The sequence below is a fragment of the Chiloscyllium plagiosum genome, unplaced genomic scaffold, assembly GCF_037043375.1.
Source record: "Chiloscyllium plagiosum isolate Xiang-an unplaced genomic scaffold, Cpla_swu_hap1 HiC_scaffold_7, whole genome shotgun sequence".
NCBI lineage: Eukaryota > Metazoa > Chordata > Chondrichthyes > Orectolobiformes > Hemiscylliidae > Chiloscyllium > Chiloscyllium plagiosum.
In genome coordinates, this window is record NW_028270145.1 from 52,833,211 (window position 1) to 52,859,748 (window position 26,538).

Consider the following 26,538-nt stretch of genomic DNA (forward strand, 5'->3'; position numbering starts at 1 on the left):
AGCAAAGCTACAGTTTAAACAAAATAGTGACCAAGTTTGTTTTAGAACAGTTCCTAAACTTGAAAATGATCAAAAGTTTTGAATGCCTCAGTTAAACTGAATGACAATCTGCTATTATTTACACATTTTGCACATTCCAGTTTTATTTCTCAGCAAGTGGACTGCAGTAGTTCAAAGAAGGCAGCTCAATACCACCTTCTCAAGGGCAACTAAGGACGAGCAATAAATGCTGGCCCAGAGGCACCCAAGTTCCACAAGTGTATAAAAAACAATTAGCCATGATAAAAATCATATTAGCATTCATAACTGTGTTGTTTCCATTTTTCCATCACTCCCAAAGGAAACAAACACAAACTCCATTGTCAGTCTTTTCTGCACAATACTTTGTTAAAATACAAAGCTGCCAGCACAAGTGTAGACTTCTGCACAGCAAAGTTTACAAGAATGATAACTGGACTTCAGCAGTTAATTTATGAGGAGAGATTATAAAAATTAGGCCTGTTTTCTCCAGAATTTAGAAGGTTATGGGTGGATCTGAACAACGTCTTCAAGATATTAACATGAAAAGACAGGGTAAATAAACTACTTCCACTCGTGTGGCACTGGAAAAGTGGAACGTTTCAGAGAATATTTCTGGGACACATGCACCAAACAACTCCATCGTCGTGTGGCCGACCACATCAACACCCCCTCCTACTCCACCAAGGACATGCAAGTACTGGGCCGCCTCCACTACCAAATCCAAGCCACCCAATAACTGGAGGAAGAACATCTCATCTTCTGCCTTGGGACCCTCCAACCGTGTGGCATCAATGTCAATTTCACCGGTTTTCTCATCTCTCCTCCCCCACCTCATCCCAGATCCAACCCTCCAAGAAGGCACCACCCACTTGAATTGTCCTATCTGTCCATCTTCTTTCCCACCTATCTGCATCACCCTCCCTCTGACCTATCACCATCACCCCCTACTTGTATCTACATATCTCCTTGCCTCCACCCCACCCTCCTATTAATCTCCAAACCGCCATTTCCCCGCCCCCCACATTCCAGGTGAAGGCCTTATGCCCAAAATGTTGATTCTCCTGCTCCTTGTTTGCTGCCTGACTGGCTGTGCTTTTCCAGCACCACACTTTTCAGCTCTGATTTCCAGCATCTGCAGACCTCACTTTCTTCCGGAAACTATTTCCACTGCTTAGGGTTTCTAAAACTATGGGCCATAGTCTAAGAATTAGGGTCAGACCATTCAGGAAGCACCTCTACATAAAAAAAGATAGTTGATGTTTACAACTCTCTTCCACAAATGGCAGGGGATGATGGACCAGTTGTTACTTAGAAATCGAAGATAGATTAATTTTTATGAAATGAAGTTATTAAGCGATATGGTCCAAAGGTAGTATATGGAGTGAGAATATCCAAAATCTCACTGAATGATGAAACTTGATTAAGGGCTGAATAGGTCTGTTCTTATTTCTATGTCCCTAGAATCATCAAAGATTCAAAGTACAATTTTTAAAACTTTGGGCAAAAAATAACACCATGTCATATGAAGCACCACTTAAGGTTTAGTTGAATTTTGATCCAAATTACGATCCAAAGGGGTACCATGTTGTGAATTGAACCCCACTATTCCTGGAGTTGTACCAAGTGCTAAAGCTTTTCTTTGTGTGCAGTACTCCAATTTACTTGATTTACAGATCAAATTTGATAGAGAACATGGACCAAGGTTTTGTACTAGCCAAAAATTATTATTTATTCCAAATAATTATCACTGCAAGTAAGCAGATATAAACCATTGGCATATAACACTACTAACTGAAACTGCAGTTCCTTTATAAACTCTCTTTTATACATACACACACAAAAACAGATAAGCACATAAGGAAAATAGATTATTGGAGGAGGTAGAAAAGCTGGAAAGTTAGTTCAGTAGTCTTTGCTTCCTGATGCTGATGTTGAAATGATTCTTCTTCAGCTAGCCAGACCCTTTGTCTTTCTCTAGAAACTTCCAGTTGTTTGTAAGAAGTACAGATGATTGGCTCACTTAGAAAATTGGCTCCTGAAAAAGGGCTCATGCCCGAAATGTCGATTCTCCTGCTCCTTGGATGCTGCCTGACCTGCTGCGCTTTTCCAGCAACACATTTTCAGCTCACTTAGAAAATGCCCTGGATTTATCAATTCAAAAGTCACAGCTCACAGGATAGATAACTGGTTTTCTTCAAGTTTAAACAGTTTTGTTAACTGCAGAGAACAGACAACTTCTGCTGGGATGAACATCCCTTCTGGTAGCTTTCTATCGGTGTGTCCATATCTCTGTAACTTGTTTCCAGTCCCAACCTGTGCAATTAGCTGAGAATCAGTAAACTTCACTTGTAAATTACTTCTAAATGCCCGATCATCTGCAAATTGCAGAAATCCACTGCAACAAAAACGGCATTCACAGTCAATATCAAATTTCTTGCTATATAAATATGCAGACATCCTGGCAAACCCCTGTTTTCAAAAATAGTTCTTTGACATTGCAGTCCATGGTTTTTTAAGATATAAAAAGGCATAATTATAATTTTAGTAGAATTGTTTATCTGGAATGCCTTGTTGCAGATCTTGTCAGATGAAAAATATTGTGTATCACTGACAAGATGCAAGATAAATAACTGTTAATATTTAAATAGTGGAAACACGTCTTCAGTTTCCATTACTTGCTGTAAATTCATGTTGAATGTCATTGCTATATCTGTTCTTTCCCTTCCAAAAGGTTATCATTGAAATATACTTTACTGAGTTTTTTTTCCAAAGTAATACTACTTCATATTTTTAATGCATTGGATTGGATCTGCTAACTCCATAATCTGCCTATCGTTTGCATTCTTTGTCAAAAATTTCCTATGCCTCTAATTTACTGATCTTCACCTTGTGATTCTTGGGATCACTTTTTTTCCTGTTTTGTTTTAGTGATCATTGAGGATATTTCACCAATCTGAAAAACTCGTATTTACTCAAACCTTTTGTTTCCTAATGCTTAATTTTCTCTTTATCCATGCTTCCTTCATTATCTCTAATAACACCTCCATCAATGTTCACTCTTATGGAGAAAATTGAGTTTACTAATGTGTATGTCCAAAGGTAAAGAATCCAATATGAATCTAATAAGAAATCTGTTGTCACTGACTGATTCCTTAATTAACAACAGTCAGACAAGCAGGACATCTTGACAAGACCAAGCTTACTAGCCATATCTATGAATGTTAATTAATTTTATTTTACATTCTTAACATGAGTTCTGTTCTAAGACTTGTTATGTGGATGCTAACATTAACAGAGTGGGTAAAGGCAACCTAACTTTCACAAAGCTCTTTATCCTCACTTATTTAGACTTAAGTGAATTTGTTGAACAAACATTTCCCAATATATATTTTTGTACTTTTTAGGAAATAAACTTGGTTTCACCATAGATTCTGGAAAACTACACAATCTATCGCTTGGTCAGGGACAAGAAGCAATAGCTGAACAAGCTATAACCAGTGCAGCTCAAGAAGGACACTGGGTTATTCTGCAGGCAAGTTAGGCTGTGTGGAATATAGTTATACCAAAATGCATATGGATTTCATTATTTGATTTGAAAGGTAGCTGCAGTGGTTATAATACTACAATATACAGAAGGACATCGATTATCTGAAGGACACAGGCAGGGAGAATTTTGTTTGGTTAATCAAATGCCGGGTAACATAGGTTACCAAGCGTTGGGACCTTGCAATCTTAATTGTTTGCCGGTTAATAGAGGTTCCTCTGTAATCTGAACGCTTCTGAGAAAGTGTAACCCCATGTGCACTGCCACTCATTGAGGTCCTTAAGTGCACAATTAACACCCACTTTAAGGGCCTCATCTCATTGCTGTTGGTATTCGCTCAGCAGTAGACAGGGGGCTCACCAGCCAGGTTGTTTATGGGTATTCCAGCATGAAGAAGCCAGAGATTGGCAGTAGTGGTCCATCTAGAAGCAACCGTACTGAGCACTAAACTCTGTCCTTGGTACAGAACCATCTTAGTCGAGACGGTGGTGCTGGAAAAGCACATCAGGTCAGGCAGCATCGAGAAGCAGGAGAATTGACATTTTGGGCATAAGCCCTTCATCAGGAATGAGCTGAGAGATTAATGGGAGAGGGGTGAGGCTGGGGGGGAAGGTAGCTGAGAACGTGATGTGATAGGTAGACAAAGGTGAGGGAGAAGGTGATAGTTCGGAGAGGAGGGTGGAACAGATAGATGGGAAAGAGGATGGACAGGTCAAGAGGGCAGTGCCAAGTTGGAGGCTGGGACTGGGATAAGTTGAGGGGAGAGGAAATGAGGAACCTGGTGAAATCCACATTAATCCTGTGTGGTTGCAAGGTCCCAAGTCAGAAGCTGAGGTGTTCTTCCTCCACACATTGGGTGGTTAGGGTTTGGCAATGGAGGCGGCCCAGGACCTGCATGTCCTTGGTGGAGTGGGAAGGGGAGTTGAAGTGTTCTGCCGTGGTGCAGTGGGATTAGATTGGTGCAGGTGTCCCAGAGATATTCTCTGAAATGATCCACAAGTTGGTGTCCTGTCTCCCCGATGTAGAGGCGACCACATCAGATGCAACAGATATAGTAGATGACATTGGTGAAAGTACTGATAAATTTCTGTCAGCTGTGGAAGGATCCTTTGGGGCCTTGGATGGAAGTGAGGTCAGTGGGGGGAGGTGCGGGCACAGGTTTTGCACCACTTGTTTTGGCAGGGAAAGGTGCCGGGAGTGGAATGTGGGCTGGTGGGGGGTGTGGATCTGAATGGGAGTCACAGAGGGAATTGTCTCTCTGAAACACTGGTAGGGGTGGGGATGGAAATATATCCCTGGTGGTAGGGTTTGTTTGTAGGTGGCCGAAGTGGCGGAGGATAATGCAACATATACGGAGGTTGGTTGGATGGAAGGGGAGTACCAGGGATATTGTGTCCTTGTTGCATTGGGAGGTGTGAGGTTCAAGGACGGAGGTGCGGGAAGGGAGGAGATGCGCTGGAGGGCACCGTCAACCATGTAGGAGGGGAAATTGAGACCATTGAAGAAGGAGGCCATCTGGGATTTTCTATGGTGGAATTGGTCATCCTGGGAACAGATGCGGTGGAGGTGGGAAATTTGAGAATGGTGTTTTTACAGGAGGCTGTATGGGAGGAGGAGGTGCAGTTCAGGTAGCTGTGGGAGTCGGTGGGCTTGTACTGAATGTCCATGGTTAGTTGGTCGCTGGAGATGGAGAAGTCAGAGAATGGGAAGGAGGTGGCCAAGATGGTCCAGGTGAATTTGAGGTTGGGGTGAAAGGTGTCACTGAAGTTGGTGAACTGTTCAACCTCCTCATGGGAGCATGAGATAGCGCCAATACAATCATCAATGTCGTGGAGGAAAAGGTGGGGGGTGGTGCTGGTGTAGCTGTGGAAGGTGAACTGTTCCATGTACGCGATCAAAGAGACAGGCAAAACTCTTCTGAAGACACCAATGGTGGCTAGGCTCTCCATCTCATCCCTGCCAGTCTCCTTCCAACCATTGGAAGTTCAAACCAAGGAGGGCCCATTTGAGTCTTTGATGATGCCCTCAGCATGTCAGGGCTGTCCAGACACAAACACTCTCAGGGTTTCCAACCAAACTTCTGAGGCAGTGAACTCTACTGCCAAGCAGGTTTCTTCCACCCCTGTTGTGGAACCAGGGGCAGCCAAAGAAAATATGTCTGAGAGCAAAGGGCATATATTTAACGTGAGGAGCAAGTGGTTTAGAGAGGATCTGAGGAAACATTTTTCACCTAGAAAGTAGTAGACTGGCTGGTGGAGGCAAGTATTCTCGCCATGTTTAAGAAGCATCTGGATGAGGATTTAAAACCCTGGGGCATACTGAGCTGTGGGCCAAGTGCAGGTAAATGGAATTAGTGCAGTGTGTTGTTTGTTGGTTGGCATAGACATGGTGGGCGGAGGGGCCTGTTTCTATTTTGTATGACTCTACGATATCCTGAGAGAGAGAGAGAGGATTTTGAGGTCACCTTGGTGGCATAGTGACAGCACATAGCCAGCATGTCACATTTGGATAATGTCAATTGGATGTACACCACATCCATTTGTTTGAGTCTCTGTATAGCACTGAATGTAACTGTGCCAGTATGAGGCCAAACAAACAAGATCTATCATTAGTTGATGTCTATGTTGAGAGCCTGCAAAAGCATAAGGAAGCAAAACGAACATGATATGTATTGAGCAATGTGTTCTGCTGACACCATTGATCTTTGTGGTAAAACATCCCTATTCTTTTCCTGGCCTCCATGTGCAAAGCTGTTGGTTTAAATGAAGTGGTCAGCAATGTGTGGGGCAGGGAGGTATACAGCACACAAGGGAGCCAATGCATTAGACTCACCATGGATTAGGGGCTCCACAGGTACGTGTCATGTACAGTGCACAGGTCAGCATGTAATGTTGTTGCCTTCTAAAGGGCCTCGCAATGTTTTAGTTGTCACCAATTGAGGTAAAAGTTAAGTAGGAGTGTATGCAGTATATTTGAATGTATCAAATTTTTAATGACGAATTGTTCAAATGCTTTGCAGAATATTCACTTGGTAGATAAATGGCTCAGCAATTTAGAACAGATTCTTGAGAAGTACAGTGAAAGATCCCATCCAGACTACCGTGTGTTCATGAGCGCAGAATCTGCTCCAACTCCTGAAGAGCACATTATTCCACAAGGAATCCTTGAGAACTCAGTTAAAATTACTAATGAACCACCAACTGGTATGTTAGCTAATCTCCATGCAGCTTTGGACAATTTTGATCAGGTATGGTTGATATTCAATGACAATAAAAAATGATTAGCAACTTAAATATTTTATGCATCAGGCAGACAATAAATATGGGGAATTAGAACTGATGTTTTTCTTGAGTGCTGATTAACCATATTAAAATTATTGTTCTCAAATTTGCAAATGCTAATGCAAAAGAAAATGGGGGGCCTTGCTGATCATGCATTTGCTTTTTGCTCAATTTTGTGGAAGTATATATTTACAATGGTCTTTAATGTAAGTTCCTTTTCAACACTTAAGTACCTTTCAAGCTAAAAGTGGTGTGTATTATATTTGTGATCACAAAAATTTAAACGTGGCCTAGTACCACCAGGAGTCCAATCATGCTGATCCATTGCAGGGTTAGAGGTGGGAGTTGTCGACAGTAGAGCAAGCAGAGTTGCGGAACTTTACATGTTGTTATGTGCAGATACAGAGTGGAAACAAGACACTTTCCAACAAGAAGTGAAAAAAAAAGAAAATCACTGGTCAACCATTGCACACTTTTGTTTTCCTATTATTGGTCAGTTTAGAGCAATATTGACAGAGGCTTGGGAGAGGGTCAACTTTTCAATAAGAGAAAGACTAGGACTTTGGGGAAGATAAAGGATAAAGTACTCGATTAAGAGAAATCCTTATCTTCAAAAGCAAAGAGTGTAGAGATATTTTTGCCAGAAATAAACTCAGCAAAGCAAACTTAAATGGAATCTTTGTATTATTTATTATTATCTCTTATTTTCCTTATCTATGTCATTTATGTAAATTATTTACAAATTTAGAATGTAAGATGTGATGGTCTAGTTTTACAGTTGCTTACAACTGCAGACAATCCTGGTCTGAAGCACATTGCTTAATGAAAGCAAATTCTTGGCTGACACTTTACTCTTGGATGAAATGAGCACAAAGGCTACAATTATCTTGATACTGTGCTTACTCTGAAAACTAAACAAAAAGTCTACATTCACCTCTGGATGACAAATGTATTGTGACATCCATTGTAATTTTAAAAGTGTTTTTTTCTAGTGATAGGAGAATGAATTCAGTATTTAAATTTTAATGAAGATGACATTTTGTTTATGTCATTTGTGCAAATCTGGCTATGTAATCTGCATTGTTTAAATTTGATCTTCTGAACCAAAAATCCAATTCAGGTTTTGTTTTTCCGCTTTTGTGAAAGTGATTTATATTTGTTATATTAAGCATATTTCGTATGCCTTTCATCACAGGATACTCTGGATCAATGCTCTCGTGAACATGAGTTTAAGACGATATTATTTTCACTGTGCTATTTCCACGCCTGTGTTGCTGAACGGCGTAAATTTGGCCCCCAGGGCTGGAATCGAAAATATCCTTTTAATACTGGAGACCTAACTATTTCAGTCCATATTTTATTCAGCTATTTAGAAGCTAATTCTCAGGTACTCGGAAGATAACTGAAATTCTAATTGTATTCAAATTAACTTAAATCTTTTATTTACATAGTATGTTTGAGTCTGTGGGGAATATAACAAAGGTATTTTGATCTAAATCAGTCACAGTCTAAATAAGTCAAATCATAAGCTTGTGTTGAAGTACAATAAAAAGTCCACTTGGAATCTGTCACTATCTTTCTATTGACCAATCTTTCTTTTCACTCCATCCCATCTGCATCACACCTTGCAACTCAAGCTTAAGTGGCATTTCTGTTTTGATAGTTTTAAATGGATCTGCTGACTGACTTTAAAACAGCAGATTGACGATTCTGCACCGTTACTGGCCATGATTATTATTGCATGAAGTGGTGAGGCTCATGTTTGGATATCTGAAATTCCTCTGCCCATAACAATGGAAATGTAAGATGCACTGAAAATTACAAACGTAGTCAACTTCTGATAATCAAAATTTAAATTTGTATTTTTGTATTGGAACCAATTGAATATATTGAAAGACAGTGCGAGTAGTGCCTATTTCCTATATATTTTGAAATGTGTTCCCAAAGTTTATGTTCTATGTTTCAAATTCCCCAAATTTTCATATGTTGTGTGGAAAAGGAACTATTTTGTTACATTCTTGGAATTTATAGAACTATTTTCTTAGCCATCTCACTGATAATCAAAGAAAATGGTCAGTCATTTGTATTTATTTCATTAACAAATTTTGTTAAATTCTTTATAAACTCTTTGCAGCAATGCATGAATTAACGTACTTCATTGATGGCACATTATACCTAATGGCTAGGGCTCAAATATTATGATTAAACCATTAAGATATGGATGGAAGAACATGCAAGACTATGATGCTATGAGCAGACATGTCACCATTATTCTCTAACAGTGATCCAATACTATTACTGAACCGCCAGCCCTCCCTGATTTCTCGATTGCAGTAGTTATGTCTCAGCTGATGGATTTCATTTGGTTGTGCTCAGTGACGTTTCCATTCTTTTCAGTCAGCCTGACGTCTGTAAGCTGAAATTGATGTATTTGAGGACAGTTTGGGCATTTTGGACATTCATCTACCAAGATATGGCAAAAATATGTCAAACTGCTGACCTTTACATGTCATCATTTTCCTTTTTTCTACAAGCTTAGCATTTTGGTCTGGTTTAAAAAGCAAGTTAGTTAAAAGGATAGAAGAGATCCCAAAAAAAATCTTCAGTTTCAATTTTTTTAAAGTGTAATGTTAAATCTTAATAAGACCCAAAGAAGTAGGTATAGAATTGGGCCATTGAGCCTGTTCTGCAATTCAATAAGATCATCACTGATCTGACCATCTTCACTTCCACTTTCCTGCCTTTTCCCTATAATTCTTTAATCCTTTACTGATTAAAATCTCCCCCTCCCACTCTGTCAAGGATATGTAAGTCCTGGGTCTCCTCCATTGCCAAATCGTTACCACCTGACGTCTGGAGGAGGAACACCTCATATTCTGTCGTGGGACCCTGCAACCACACGGGATAAGTATGGATTTCATTTCCTCATTTCCCATCCCCCCCATATTATCCCAATCCCAAACCTCCAAGTTGGCACTGTCCTCCAGACCTGTCCATCACTGCCCCCCTCTGACTTATCACCTTCTCCCTCACCGTCATCCATCTATCGATTTCCCAGCTACCTCCCCCTAAACCCATCCCCTCGCAGTTATCTCTCAGCCCTTCATACAAGCTTCATTCCTGATGAAGGGCTTATGCCCGAAATGTCGAATCTCCTGCTCCTCGGATGCTGCCTGACCTGCTGTGCTTTTCCAGCATCAAACACTCAACTCTGATCTCCAGCATCTGCAGTCCTCACTTTCTCCTGATCAAAAATTGCCTATTTCAGCCTGGAATTACTTAATGGCCCAGCTTCCACAACCTTCTGCAGTAAAGGACTCCACAAATTCATAACAGCGAAAAGAAATTTCTCCTCATCTGTGTCTTAAATGACCAACCCCTTATTCTGAGGTAATACCCTTTAGTCCTGGACTTTCTACCACATCTACCCTGTCAAGTCCCCTAAGGATCTTGTATCCTTCAATAAGGTTGTCTCTCATTCTTGTAAATTCCAATGAGTATTGGCCCAACCTATACAACTTCTCATAAGACATTCCCTCGTATCAGCTTAAAGTGGACCCTACCCCCGATATCAGATGATCTTTCCTTAGATAAGGGGGTCAAAACAATTCACCAGGCTGTGGTCTTGATGAGTGCCTTGTATAGTTTTATTTTAAAGCCTCCCTACTCTTATTCCCAATTCCCTTGGAAGTAAAGACCAACATTCCATTTGTCTTCCTATTAACTGCTGAACTTAAGTGCTTGCTTTTTGTGATTCGTGGATGAGGATCCCAAATCCCTCTGTTCTGTAGCTTTCTGCACTTTTTATTTAAACAATATTCAGCTCCTCTATTCTTCATACTTTTATATCATCCTCAAACGTGACTATAATGCGTTCATTTTCCTCGTCAAAGTCATTAATGTATATTTTTCCCAGAGGCACTTCCACCCTGAAAATGTCCTCCTTATTCCACCTGTCTTTTGTTCGTCAGCCAATCATCTGTCAATATTAATATACTACCTTCAATACCATTGGATCTTATTAAATACTCAGTGATACCTTATCAAGCACTTTCTGGAAATCCAAATATATTACATTGACCGCTACCTTTTCTCTATCCTGCTTGATAACTGTTCAAAGCGTTGCGGTACATTTGTCAGCCATGCTGACTCTTCTAAATGCTCTACTATTACCTCCTTTAAAGAAGACGCTTTCATTTTCCCTACAACAGTTGTTAACCTGACTGGCCTACAATTACCACTCCATTGGCTCCTACCTTTTTTGAATAAATGTGCTACATTGGCAGTTTTCCAATCCTGAGAGACTTCTCCAGAAACTAAGGATCCTTGGAAGACTATTAATGCATCCAGCATCTCTACTGCTTCCTTTAATAAACTAGTTACATCCCATCAGGTTCAGGTATCTTATCAATCTTTAGCCCCATTGGTTTCCCTAGCACTTCCTCTGTAGTGTAAACTGGTTTCAGAGTACCAGAAAGAGCTTTTGGAGAAATCACCTGATATCTTGATATGTGGGCTAAGAACGACCCCAGCATGACAATACTGTCTCTATGGTGCATGTTTTGCTGTATTTACTGTCCTTGGAATGTTGTACCAATTTCCATAGCTACATAAATATTAATGAATTAACAATAAAAGTGTTTTCTGCAATAGTAACCCTGGTTTTCATTTACATTTTAGGCTGTGTTACAAATATTGAGGCAGAAGGTCTCAAGTGTGTGAATAAGTAGGCAGATGAAATTTACTTCTGTTATTGAACAAGCTTGGTCATCCCATTATCAAATTTGCTTTAAAGGTTATAAAATCTTAAGTCAGTGATGTTGCATTATTGTAATCTTGCTTGATGTGTTAAAAAGTAATTCAGTTAGTCAGTTGCTGATGACTGGAAGAATATTAATTCATCATCAGTGGTGGACTATTTCATTTATTCAATCTGTTATGGATTATTAATTATTTTTATATGGGAGCTGTGAGATTGCTGTTGACGGTAAGCTTGTTTATTATTTAGCAGTTACTTCCCTTTGTTGTTATTGAATAAGTCTCACTGAATTATGATTTTTTTTACTATTAATAAAAGGTGCACATTCATTCATGACTGTAGAATGTATTTGTACTTTGTTTGAAATGTGAACTCTGACTAAATTATTTGGGGTCTTAGGTACCATGGGAAGATTTGCGTTACCTGTTTGGTGAAATTATTTATGGAGGTCATATTACCGATGACTGGGATAGAAAACTATGTCGTACTTATCTAGAAGAGTACATGCAGCCGAACCAGGTGAGTGTGATTCTCAATTGTACAGGCTCTCTGAAATTTCAAGTTATTGGAACTAGGGCTCCCCCTACTGGAAATATGTGTCCAGTTGTCTAATACAGAATATTATTGAGAAAATAGCTTTTCCAATTTCAATCAATACTTACGTGAATACAAATTATTCATCAAATACTAGCCTTTCCATGTTTTCACATTTTAAATAAATTATTAATTCACAAACATTTTTGGATCACAATTGAATAACAATGGACATTATTAAGTCTATGATAATAAGCAGCAAATATTGCATTATCATTCTTCTCAATCTCTCCTATTCTCCATTTTTGTCTTTTTCACCTGTGTTTTTTTCCTTTCTTCTTCTTCACACACACCTTTTACGTTTCCTCTCCTATCTTTCACTTGCTTGCTGTGTACATTTCCTGGAGTTTGACCTTTTGACGAATCAAGCAGATGGTGGTATCTCATGAGATGAATGAAAGGGTCAGGTAACATTTGGAGAGAGAAACAGAATAAACATTTCAAGTTGATAATCTTGCATTACAACTAACCTGAATCTTTAATTCTTTTTCTCTCAGATTTTCAGCATTGCTAGTATTTTGCCTGTGTAGTATTAGAGGAAATAGATTATGACTAGAGCATCTTTTCCTTACATTTTGTGCTGCATTTAACCATGCTGTGCAGTTCAAGGATTATTTGACATGAAATAAACCAAAAGTAGGCATCTGACCTTTTTTTGGATTTTTACAGCAAAGGCTTCTTCAACATCATGGATGGTTTTGTCACACAATTACAATATTTTAATTTGTATAGAAGAGAATTATGGTCGCTTCTCAAAATAAAGGTGAAGTTAAGATTATGATTCACTAATTGTCCCTCTTTTTTCACCTCCTGCTAATCAGTTATAAACCAATATTGATGTAAGCCTGCAAAAAAAAATGGCTTGTGCCGTGAGGCTGTTTTAGTGTTGTGGTATGTCTCTACCAGTGGGCTGGAAGACCAAGGTTCAAGTCCCACCCCAGGATGTGCTAACTAGGGATAAACAGATTGATTTAGCATGTAGTTTTGGCAGAGTTATTCTGGTGGTAAATTAACAACCTCTAGGCCTCAGAGATTTTCAAATCCAGTTGACTGATTCTCTTGACTCCTAGTTTGAAGTTATATGTGACAACTTAGTTGGTTAAAGCCCCTACCTATGAAACAGGAGATCCTGTGTTCGTATCTCAATAGTGCCTTGATCCACAACTCGTTGTCAATTTAGCATCTTGTGCCTCAATTGAGGGGGTGTCCCTACCACCACACCAGAAGGTCCATGCTCAAACCCAACCTGCCCTGGAGTTGTCATAATATGTCCAAACAGACCTATTAAAAAAAATACAAAAAGGCTGTGATTTGAAGAAAGAGGTCAGAGCTTATGGGTGGCTCAGGAGAACCTGACTCTCGTGGCACAAGAAGATGATCGATCTGGTGTGCTCTCTACTCCATGAATGTGTAAGATTTGTAAGGTTGTCATTGTGGAGGACTGCCACATGAAAAGTTGGATGCCAAACATCTCCACCACTTGTTTCTTATGTGATCAATGTCTGTCACTTTGTTGCAGCCAACAGTGTAGTGTCACTGGCATCTCACACATCTGCCACGATTCATATTGATTCATAAAAGCAGCTAAAACACTCAGCAACTCACACACCATCACTGAATCTCCCACAGCCAGGAAAATGCAGAGCACTGACAGCTTTTTTACGCATGGGACAATGACACAACCAAAAAGAAAGCTTTTTGGGTTAAACCTCACTTTGTGGTCAGCCCCAGTTTCCTGCTCCAGTCAGGTTTGCAGGCATTAGCCCATGTGGTTACCTGTCTTGGGCAGACTCGTTGACTTGTGGGTGTTCAGCAACAACAAGCAAGACTACAAGTGCTTGTGACTGCTCATGAAAGAGTTGACCTATACCGTCATCACTTCCTATGCTATAATCATTTGCTTCAAAAAGCACCAAGCAGACCTAAAACATTCTACCCTTTTGTATTGTACTATGAATGTTATTAAAACTTCACAACCTTGCGATCTTTGGTCTTTTGCATTTTTACAAACAAACAGGCTCAATGTAAATTTGGAGAAACAGGAGGCTGAATTTGAACTGGTGGGAAAAAAGGTCCAAGTTCACTGTCCAGATCAGGGTGTGTGGGTGTATGGACAAGTGGTAGGCTAGAAAAGTGGATTTTGCTGTCAGCTTGCAAGCCTGCCAGTAATGGGTGGCTGGTGGGCAGAAGTCTTGGAAGCTTAATCAAAGGCACTCTATTTAAATGTAATGGCAGCATTTGGATCAAAAGGTAAAACAGAAAGAGGCAATGATAAGGCTATCTTTCAAAGACTAGGTGTCTCCCATGTTTAGTAACACCACCCTGGAGATGTTCCTCCAAGCAACAAGAACATGAAAGACTGTGCTCCACCCAGGTAACAAGAGGAGGAAGCCAGCAAGTCTTAACAAGGACGTAAAGCTGGAGGAAGCTAGCAGCTGCATGATGGTTACACAAGCTTAGATGCAATGCCTGGTATGATTTGACAAGGTGAGTGGCATTTACAATATCAAACTTGCAGCCATGAAATCACAAAAGAAACCAGTAAATTGTGAGAAGAGGTCACTGATCAGACACAAGGTGTGAACGGGCACCTCTTCACAGCAAAATACATTACATCTTCCAGTGAGGGCAATTGGTGTTAATCACTACATTGCAATGTACTCTCCAACTGATAAAATGCTTGACCTTGAAATGGCGCCAGATGGCAAGTGCAGCTGAACCTTTGGAGATCAGTAACACAGCATATGTTTGTTTGCAGAAGCAACGGACTCAGTGCCAAGGAATGGGGACAAACTCAGAGCCAAGTATCATTGCTCATTTTCTTGATAACGGAGAAAGAGTTAGAGTTAATGAAGCAAACTCTTCATTAAGCTAACCACTTTGAGCAGTTTCATCAGGGCAGACTGTGAGGCAGTATGGAGCATATAGAGAATGAGTAACTTCATGGAAGTGACCATGAACCTTTTGACCAGCACCACTTGTGGTTCTTCACTGTAAAATGAAGACAGAACTCCAGATGAATGAAAAGCAAAAAGAGTTGTTGGATACCACAGAATCTGAACATCATTCCATCTTTCTCACAGGTCAAGGAGTAGCTGAGGCACCAACAATCATAGGGGAACAGAGCAGAATAAGACCTCAGTGGAGAAATCATCTTTTGAAAAAAAAATCAGTGTAACATCACTGTAGTGCACTCTGAACCAGTACAAATGCTCAAACATTGATGAGCATTGGCGTGTAATTAAAAAAGGTGACATCATGAGTTAAGCACAGCACAAAAACACATAAGTAACTAAAAGAGGCAGAGACAACTCGAACCACTGCCTGTCAGAGGGTATGGCCCAGTGGTGTTCAGCTTCACAGCACTGGTAAGCATCAGCAGTCATCACCAAAGCAGTAGCTGCTGGAGTATCTGCAGGAAATGTTCTTGTCAGATACCCAGAAGACTGTTTGCATCCATGTATGAGAATGAAGGATTCATTCATTTCATTAGTAATGCCATGTCTCCGGCACGAGTGCATGATTTCACCATTTGAGACAGTGGCCACCTTCATGGGGATCCACATCAGGCATACCATCAAATGGATACAGGAGATTCCTGCTTTCCAATGCACTATCATCTCATCTGTAAGCTCTACGGAGTAAAGTGTGGGCAAGGTGAGCCTGACACATCTTGGAAGTCTCACCATGGTGTGTAGGGGTGTACACATGGGCAATAAAAAGAAGTGCGCCTTGGGCACCGACAGAGCATATATAGATATGAATACATGGATTAAAAAGATTACTCCACTTGGAGCATCAGCTGGTCATAATCTAGGAGGGTCCATCAAGGGTCTCAAACATTGTTGCGATATGCTGTAATCCCATTCCCAGTGGCTGTGCTTCTGTCATGTCCCTGTCTATCATTCTTCACTGGAGATGTTGAAGTCTGAGTGCATGAAATCCATTGCTAATTTGTTCACTCTGAATGCCTCCCTATCCCCTAATTCTGCATTCACCAAGGTGCAACTTGGAGAGATTTTTCCTTTAATCTTCTTGTGATAAGTGCACACAATTTGCAGTTCCTCTAGCTGCTAACTTAGGTTCTTTAGTATTCCTCATTCTTTGTGTTGAAACTCTCCTGTTCACAATGACTTTGATTTCCAGCCATCACTTACCTGTCTCTGAACTTTCACCTCATTTTAGCTAGTGAACTGCTAGAGATCCTGTGATAAAATTTTAAAAGCATCTCAAATTATATTTCTATTAGCGTCTTAACATGAATAATTGCCTGCTCAGGTTGTAAGTTTGCTCACTGAGCTGGAAGATTTGTTTTCAGATGTATCATCACCATACTAGGTAACATCAGTGAGCCTTTGGTGAAGCACTGGAGTTCTGTTCCACTTTCTACTTATGTGTCTTGGTCTATTAAGATGGGCGATATCATTTCCGGTTCTTTTTCTCAGAAGTTGGTAAGTGGGGTCCAAAACGATGTGTTTATTGATGGAGTTTCATTTTGAATGCCAGGCCTCTAGAAATTCCTGTGGGCGGCACGGTGGTACAGTGGTTAGCACTGCTGCCTCACAGCGCCAGAGACCCGGGTTCAACTCCCGCCTCAGGCGACTGACTGTGTGGAGTTTGCACATTCTCCCCGTGTCTGCGTGGGTTTCCTCCGGGTGCTCCAGTTTCCTCTCTCAGTCCAAAGATGTGCATGCCAGGTGAATTGGCCATGCTAAATTGCCCGTAGTGTTAGGTAAGGGGTAAAGGTAGGGGTATGGGTGGGTTGCGCTTCGGCGAGGCGGTGTGGACTTGTTGGGCCGAAGGGCCTGTTTCCACACTGTAAGTAATCTAATCTAATCTAATTTCCTACCATGTCTCTGTTTCGCCTGTCCTAGGATGGATGTGTTGTCCCAGTCGAAGTGGTGTCCTCCTTCGTCTGTATGTAATGATCTAGTGATAGTTGGTCATGTCTTTTCATGGCTAGTTGGTTTTTGTGTATCCAGGTGGCTAGTTTTCACCTGTCTGTCCGATGTAGTGTTTGTTGCAGTCCTTGCAGGGTATTTTTTTGTAAATAACATTTCTCTTGCTGGTTGTTGGTATAGGGTCCACATACTTAACTAAAGAAGCAAATCATTCAAACACCCACAAAATAGAGGTGCATCAGGACATTATTTAAAATGGGCCACAACACACTGCAGCACCCAGGTACTATGGGTGCCTCAACAAAAATAGCGATACAGCGTATCCAAGAAGAGCTGGTCCCCGATAAACCCAGTCCACTGGTTCTTAAACAACAAACCCAAACAAGTAGACAATGCGCCCAGAAACACTAGCCACACGACCATACAAAGACATCTCAGAGATGACTACCAGACTACTCCAACCCCTTGGCGTCATGGTAGCCCACAAACCTACCAATGCACTGAAACAGCAACTGATGAACGTAAAGGACCCTATGCCAAACAGCCAACAAAACAAATGTCATTTACAAAAAATACCTTGTAAGGATTATAACAAACAGTACATCAGACAGACAGGCTGTAAACTAGCCACCTGGATACATGAACACCAACTAGCCACCAGAAGATATGACCAACTATCACTAGTATCCTTACATACAGATGAAGAAGGACACCACTTCAATTGGGACAACACATCCATTCTTGGACAGGCTAAACAGAGACATGCACGGGAATTTCTAGAGGCCTGGCATTCAAGCCATAACTCCATCAATAAACACATCAATTTTGACCCGATTTACCAACCTCTGAGAAAAAGAACCAGAAAGGATATCAGCCGTCTTAATAGACCAAGACACATAAATAGAAAGTGGGACAGAACACCAGCACTTCAGAGGCTCACTGACGTTACTGAGTATGGTGATGAAACATCTGAAAACAAACCTTCCAGCTCAGCGAGCAAACTTACAATTGAACCTCAACCTGAGCTATGAATCTTCTCAAAAATGACATAATTGCTTGCTCACCATCAGCATACCGGACTTCTGACCTGCTGCCTAATAGCCTCCAGGAAAGTCGCCCATGGATGGGAATGCATCAGTGTTTTGTCCTAATTGGTTCCCCCACGATTTGACCAACACCCTACACTATTCCCGCTGCCTCAGTAACCAATAACATTCTATTCACTATTCCATTTCTGAACTATTGTTCTCTAATCTGAACATAAACTTGCTCCAAGAATTTATATAGTGCCTTTAAAGGTTGCAAAGGCATTTCACTGGAACATTAAACAAACAGATTATAACAGAGCTACATAAGCAGATGTTAGGTCAGATAACCAAAAGCTTGAGCTAAGAGGTAGATTTTAATTTAGCTTAAGAAAGAAGAGAGGCAGAAAAGTAGCGAGGGAATTCCAGATCTGGCACCTTGGCACATTGATTGGGAATGCACAGGCCATCTGAATTGGAGACATTGAGATATTGAATTGAATTTATTGTCACGTGTTCCGAGGCACAGTGAAAAGCTTTGTCTTGTGAGCAATACAGACAGATCACAAGTTAAGTAGCATAGATAGTAAATAATAGATAAACAGTGGCAAAAAAACAAAAACACAGATACAGGCGAATGTTAAGAGTTTGAGAGTCCATTCAGTATTCTAACAGTAGGGTAGAAACGGTTAAGAAACTAGCTGTGTGTTCAGACTTCTGTACCTTCCCCCCCGACGGTAAAAGTTGTAAAAAAACATCGCCAGGGTGGGATGAATCTTTAAGAATGCTGGCGGCATTTCCTTGACAGCAGGCCTGGTAGATGGATTCTATAGATGGAAGGTTGGCCTTTGTGATTGTCTGGGCCGAGTTCATCACTCAGTTAACTGTCTCTGATTTTGAATGGCAAAGTTGTCATACCAGGTAGTGGTACATCCAGATAGAATGCTCTCGATGGTGCACCTATAAAAATTGGCAAGCTTTTTCGCCGTCATGCCAAATTTCCTCAGCTTCCTGAGGAAGAAGAGACATTGTTGGGCCTTTGTAACCAGTGCGTCCACATGAAAAGTCCAAGATGTGTTGTGGATAACCGCTCCCCGGAGCTCCACTCATTCCATCTCTGTGCTGTTAATGTGTAGGGGGGGCACGAGGAACATCCTGCCGAAAGTCAATAATGAGTTCCTCGGTTTTGCTCGCATTGAGAGCTAGGTTGTTCTTACTGTGCACCATTTTTCTAGGTCTTCCATCTCCAGTCTATAGTCTCTTTCGTGGTCATCGGAGATTTGATGAACTATGGTGGTATCATCAGCGAATTTGTAAATAACATTAGTCTGGTATTTGGCGACACAGTCATGGGTATGCAGTGAGTACAGCAGGGAGCTGAGTACACCTGGGGGGGTTCCAGTGTTGAGTATTAGTGAGGATGAAATATTGTCCCCAGTCTTCACTGATTGTGGCCTGCGGATCAGGAAACTGAGGATCCAGTTGCAGAGAGTGGGGCATATTCCGAGATCACCAAGTATAGTAATCAGTCTAGTGTGGATAATAGTGATGAAGGCTGAACTGTAGTCAGTGATTAGGATTCTTACATTGCTGTTCTTGGTGTCAAGATGTTCCAGGGAGGAGTGAAGGGCAAGTGATATGGCATCAGACGTGGATCAGTTGGTCTGATAGGCAAATTGGAGTGGGTCAAGAGTAGTGGGGAGGCTGGAGTTGATTAATGCTATGACTAGCCTTTGAAAGTACTTCATGACCAAAGTTAGGGCCACTGGGCGGTAGTCATTGACACATGCTGCAAGAGCCCTCTTGAAACAGGCAGGGACAGTGGCCTGCTGCAGGGAGAGATTGAAGATATCAAAGAAGACCTCTGCCAGTTGATCAGCGCATACTCTGAGTATACGGCCTGGTACTCCGTCTGGTCCCATTGCTTTCCTTGGATTCACACGAAGGAAAACGGATCTGACCTCTGTTGCAGTGACTGTTGGGATAGGTTTGTCAGGACTTGACAGAATGGACGTTACCCCTCCACCGAAATTTTGCTCAAAGCTCAAAGATATCTCAAAGGTGCAGATGACACCAAAATTGGAGTTGTAGTGGACAGTGAAGAATGTTCCCTCAGAGTACAATGGGATCTTGATCAGGTGGGCCAATGGGTTGAGGAGTGGCACATGGAGTTTAATTTAAATAAGTGCGAGGTGCTGCATTTTGGAAAAGCAAATCAGAGCGGGACTTAAATGGTAAGGTCCTGGGGAGTGTTGCTGAACAAAGAGACCTTGGAGTGCTGGTTCATAGTTCCTTGAAAGTAGAGTTGCAGGTAGATAGGATAGTGAAGAAGACTTTGGGGGGGGGATCTAAGATGGTGGCGATCTGAGAAGATCACACTGCAGAGCTTCACATCGCAGCAGGAGCAGGACGGTCCTTTAACCCACCCAACCCAGGTCATCAGGATTTCTTGGGGTGTTGGAAAGATTGTGGAGCCCCAAGAAACATTTAAAAATTGACTTACATGTATTTTCAGCTGTCCAGAAATGCCTAAAAAGGGAGGAGGAGCATCTGAGGCCGGGCCTGCAGCTCAGCCTGCAGCAGCCTCAGAGCCGATTACTCTCTAGGACCTGGTGAACCAGCTCTCAAAATCTCGCGAGATGTTGGGGAAACTGATTGAAGAGAAGCTGACTCCAGTCTCTCTCATGCTGCAGAAGCATGAACAGCAGCTGGGAGACCTGGAGAAGAGGACGCTTGAGGTGGAGCACAGGGTCACAGTGGTGGAAGCTGATGCCAGTTAATTCAAGGAAGAGATCCAAGCCCTGAAGACGCAGGTTCGTAATTTGTGTGACCAAGTGGATGATCTTGAATCCAGGGGCAGGAGAAAAAACATTCGGATCATTGGTCTGCCTGAGGGTAAGGAAGGTGAGCGGCCTGCGGAATTGTTAAAGATTGGCTTCCGAAATTCCTTGACTTGGAGACTGGCATGAGAGAATTGAAGATAGAGAGGGCTCACTGGGTCGCAGCATGGAGGTCGGGTCTGGGTCAACGCCCTCGTCCTTTCCTGGTGCAGTTCCGTCATTACCGGGATAAGGAGAGAGTGATGGAGGCTTCCAGACTCAAGGGGAAGGATCCAAAGGCCCTAATTTACGAGGGGTCTAAGATAGTTTTTTTAGGACTTTTCAGCGGCGGTGATCCAGAAACAAAAATCGTATGATGGTGTCAGGAGAAGATTGAAGGAGCTTGGGATTCAGTACTCCCTGAGATATCCGGCAGTGCTTCGGATCACCTTAGATGGATCCATGCATCTCTTTGACACATCGGAGAAGGCAAGAGACTTTGTGGACAAACTAACCTAATTTAAACAATTGTAGTATGTATAAATATTGTTGCTTGGGTATGGTTTATCATTCTGGAAAAGAAATGGAGGAAATCTGGTTGAAGCTTTGTTTTTCCCCTTTTTTTTTCTATTGATAATAATTTGGTTCAAACTATGTTTGGCTGTGGTTAAGATGTACATTTTAAATTTCTAAGTTAGGACATACCAAAGGATGGGTGGGGTACTTATTCCCCTTTTTATTATAAAAAAATGTTTTTTTATTCATATTGATATTAGATTAGATTAGATTACTTTACAGTGTGGAAATAGGCCCGTCGGCCCAACAAGTCCACACCGACCCGCCGAAACGCAACCCACCCATTCCCCTACATTTACCCCTTACCTAACACTACGGACAATTTAGCATGGCCAATTCACCTAACCTGCACATCTTTGGACTGTCGGAGGAAACCGGAGCACCCAGAGGAAACCCACGCAGACACGGGGAGAATGTGCAAACTCCACACAGTCAGTCGCCTGAGGCGGGAATTGAACCCAGGTCTCTGGCGCTGTGAGGCAGCAGTGCTAACCACTGTGCCACTGTGCCACCGTGCCACCCAAATTCTATGGGGTGTTTATTCTTTTTAGCTTGTGCTTGCGATGCGGCTCTAGCTGGGAGAAGTGAAGGTGGTTGAGATGGTTAAATGCCTATTTATGGGCAGTTCGGGACGGGTAGTTGCCCCATCCAGGCAGGGGATGAGTTCCCCTACTTAGCGCTATTGGTGCTTTATATGTTGGTTTGTTTTCTGGTTTTTGTTGTTTTTTATTTTTAATAATTTTGTATGTTTGTTAAATGTAGTGGTTTTAGTTTATGTAGTTTTTATATTTGGTGGACCATGCGACACTAAGGCTCAGCAATTTGTGGTTCGGGTTCCTCCTCTCTGGAATTTAAATGTAATTGCAGAAGATTATGGCTAATGATTTGATTAAATGGTGTACCTGGAATATCAAGGGAAGTCACTCACCAATTAAGAGGAAGAAGGTACTCTTGAGTCTTAGAAAGGAGAAGGTGGATATTGCTTTGTTACAGGAGACACATTTGGATGACAAGGAGCATCTGAAATTACAGCAGAATGGCTTTGACAAAGTTTATTTTTCATCATTTAATACCAGAAGTAGGGGAGTGACTATATTGGTTAGGAAAAATCTCTCATTTAAATTGTTGGAATGTGTTAAAGACACATACAGGAGGTTTGTAATTCTTAAAGCCTTGATAATTGGGGAAGAATATGGCATTTTAAATGTTTATTGTCCCCCAGCTCATCCTCTTAAATTCTTGGTAGATGCTTTTTCTAAACTGATAAGTGTCAAGTCTCGGCACATCATTATAGGGGGAGATTGTAAATGCCTCATGGACCCCACAGTGGACAGGTTGCCTTAAGGTCCCTCGATACCCTCTGCACAAACTAAACAGTTTTTGGGTTTGTGTGGGGAATTAGGATTAGTGGACGTCTGGAGGTGTCTCCACCCCACAGGTAGGGATTTCACGTTTTTCTTCAATCCACACAGATGTCACACGAATATTGATTTTTTTTCTGACCCCTGCGGTAACCCTGGATCTGGTGGCATCCTGTACGATTGGTAATATTGCCATCTCTGATCATGCTCCAGTGTACCTCATGGTTAAAATTAAGGATGTTACAGTGGATTCAAGGTACTGGCGAATGGACCCCTTTATTCTCATGGACAGCAAGTTTGTGGAGTATTTCTCTCGGGAATTTTGGGCATTCCTAGACATCAACATAGGATCGGTTGATAGCTCATCTGTTCTCTGGGAAACTGCCAAAGCTTATGCCAGAGGGTTAGGTATTTCATATTCCACAAGTAGGAAGCGACAAAAGGGTGAGCAGCAACGTCTCCTTGAAGCGCGGTTGAAGGCAGCCGAGAAGGCCTATTTTGACAGACCCTCGTTGGTCAAACTACAGAGGATTACGGCACTGAAGTCTGCCCTAAATTCTGCTCACGCAGACGGCAAAGAAGGAGCTGGAAAAGCAAAGGTTATACGAGCATGGTGACAAGCCAGGCAAATACTTAGCATACCTTGCCAGAAAGAGAAGTGCCCCACAACCATTACAGCAATTAGTGAAGGGTCTGGGAACCTAACATGTGATTCTAAAAAGATTAATGTGGCATTCCAGAGATTCTACTCTAAGTTATATCAGTCTGAGAATTGTGAGGAGGGGCAGGCCAAAATGGAATCCTTTTGTAGAAATCTGAAGCTCCCGGGTGTGACTCCCAAACAGTCCTTTCTCAATGCCCCATTATGAGAGCAAGAAGTGCAGGAAGCTGTGAGGCAGCTTCAGAGTGGAAAGGCTCCCGGTCCTGATGGACTTCCCAGTGAATTCTATAAGGAATTTATAAGTATACTGTCAGGCCCGATGCTGATAATGTTTAATGATTCATACAGTCATGTTTGTCTCCCACCACCTCTGAGAGAGGCCAATATTTCACTTAAACTTAAAAAAGGAAGGATCCAGAAGACTGTGCTTCATACAGGTCCATCTCGCTCTTAAATGTGGACCTTAAGATCCTTTCTAAGGCTCTTGTGTTAAGGCTGGAGACTGTGTTACCTTCTATTATAAAAGAGGATCAGACGGGCTTCATAAATGGTTGCAGATCCTCCAATAATGTTAGGAGGCTGCTTAACGTAATTCAAGCATGCCGACAGCAGTCAATACAGGGACTGGTGATTTCTTTAGATGCAGAGAAGGCATTTGACCGAGTTGAGTGGCCGTACCTTTTCTATACTCTAGACCGGTTTGGTCTGTGCAAAGTTTTCATAAGATGGGTAAAGGTTCTCTACAGTGTACCTCTCGCTGCGGTCACTACCAACGGGGTACGATCAAGCAATTTTAATATTTCTAGGGGCAGCCAGCAGGGCTGTCCCCTTTCACCATTACTTTTTACGTTGGTGATTGAATCGTTGGCAGAGGCCATTCGTGGGGATCTCAATATATCAGCTCCAGAAGTGGGGTCAAAATTACATAAGATCTCGCTGTATGCAGATGATGTTCTAATTTTCTTGACAAATCCAGCAGTCTCAGTGCCTCGCCTGATACAATGCATTCACGCGTTTGGCGCTTTTTCAGGGTATAAGATTAATTTTGCTAAATCAGAGGCTATGCCTATGGGTGGTCTTACGAAAGAGTTGGCTCTTGAGTGACTATAGATTCCCATTTAGGTGGTCACAGGGGGGTTTTGTGTATTTGGGCATATTCATTACTCAAGTTCTGGATTGGCTGTTCAAAGCCAATTTTACTCAATTATTTGAAAAAAATTAAACAAGATCTCCAAAGATGGGAGGCACTTCCAGTCTCATGGTTGGGTCGGATAGCACTTATTAAGATGAATATTCTCCCTCATTTGCTATACCCTATTCGGAGGCTCCCCCTGATTTTCAATAAACAAACACTCAGGAGACTGAACGGTTGGTTCAGCTCCTTTTTCTGGCACCGTAAACGGCCTGTCATTAAATTAGCCAAACTGCAGTTGTCTCACAGATTGGGGGAGTAGACCTTCCGGACATTGAAAATAACCAATTAAGCTCGCTTTTGACCTACATAAGTGATTGGTTTGTGGGGAACTTCTTTCAATATGGCTAAATATCGAAGCCTCCCAGGCAAGGTGCCCCCTTACCAGTTTGCGGTTTTTGGACAAGGTGAGGACAGTTAGGGAATATTGCCATAACCCAATAGTCATCAATTCTGTTAAAGCATGGAGGACAATTCGGCAGAGGGAAGGTAATATTGGCAAAACATCATTGTTTACACCTTTAGGGGGTATGCCGAGTTTTCAACCGGGTATGATAGATTCAGGATTTAAACATTGGGCAGCTACGGGTATATCTTGCATGGGTGATTTATTTGAGGAATATGTAATGATGTCCTTTGATCAGTTAGTACGGACGTACGAGTTACCTAATAGAGACCTCTTTTGTTTTTTTTCAAGTTAGGGATTTTATTCAAAAAAGGACCACACTTCTGACTGATCCCTACAAATCTGACATAGAAAGAGGGGTACTAAGGGCTAAGCGTACACTCTCTGTCAGTACTCTATATCACCAATTGGGGGGTGCCACTTCAGAGGAATCTGATCGACTCTACAAGATGTGGGAAAGAGAGCTGGGTGTTGAAGTTTCTTCAGAGGCATGGGAGGATATTTGGGAGAATGCAAGGAAGATATCAATTTGCAATAGGACCCATGCTTTACAGTTGAAGATTCTCCACAGGGTCCACTTAGCCCCAGACCGTTTGTCAAAATTTAAACCAGGGGTATCTTCAGCATGCCCCAAGTGCAAGGTCTGTACGGGTACTCTTACCCATTGTCTTTGGTCTTGTGACAGGCTTCAAACATATTGGAGCGCTGTGGTGGGTGCAATGAAGAGGATTTTAGGTGTAGGGGTGAAGAAGGACCCTATTTTGCTCCTTTTGGGCTTACCCATTATATTTCCTGCAGACTCGCATAAGGCAAAACTTTTCAATATTCTTACATTCTGTGCAAGGAAGAATATCTTGCTAGGTTGGACATCAGAAAACCCCCCAGGCCTGTCGGGTTGGCGGAAGATTGTTATGGAGCATATTCCCCTGGATTTTCTCACAAATATGGTACACCACAAAACTGAGAATTTTTACAAGACATGGCAACCCTTTTTGAAATACCTGGACACAGATTTATCTGCCACACTAACAAGGGCTTTTATATAGCCGAAACGATTGTGTTTCATGAGTCCAATATCCAGGGAGGAGGAACTGTGAACGTATGAGTGTTTTGTTTGGCTGGGCTGAGTTATTACTATTTATTTGTTTGTTGTTAGGTATTTATTTATTTAGTTTAATAGCAAGATTAGGTTTTTTTTAGTTTTATACTTCTCTATATATGTTTATACATTCGTTAAGGAGGGTGGATCGGGGAATTATTTTTATTATTTGGGTTTAGTTTTGTACTGTTTTGAATTGCATTATTTTGTATTTGTTGTAATATTTAAAAATCTATTTTTTCTTAATAAAAAATATTATAAAAAAAAGACGTTTGGTATGCTTTCCTTTCTTGGTCAGA

At 41.6% G+C, this 26,538-nt stretch overlaps 1 protein-coding gene across 1 annotated transcript in view; it reads left to right on the top strand.

The window, feature by feature from the left end:
* dnah9l (dynein, axonemal, heavy polypeptide 9 like) overlaps positions 1-26,538 on the top strand; it is a 432,311-nt gene that overhangs the window by 379,137 nt on the left and 26,636 nt on the right. The window contains exons 74-77 of the mRNA XM_043693603.2: positions 3,426-3,553; positions 6,585-6,812; positions 8,042-8,233; positions 12,005-12,124. Of these exons, the coding sequence (XP_043549538.2) occupies positions 3,426-3,553; positions 6,585-6,812; positions 8,042-8,233; positions 12,005-12,124 (668 nt within the window). The remainder of the gene's footprint in view (positions 1-3,425; positions 3,554-6,584; positions 6,813-8,041; positions 8,234-12,004; positions 12,125-26,538) is intronic.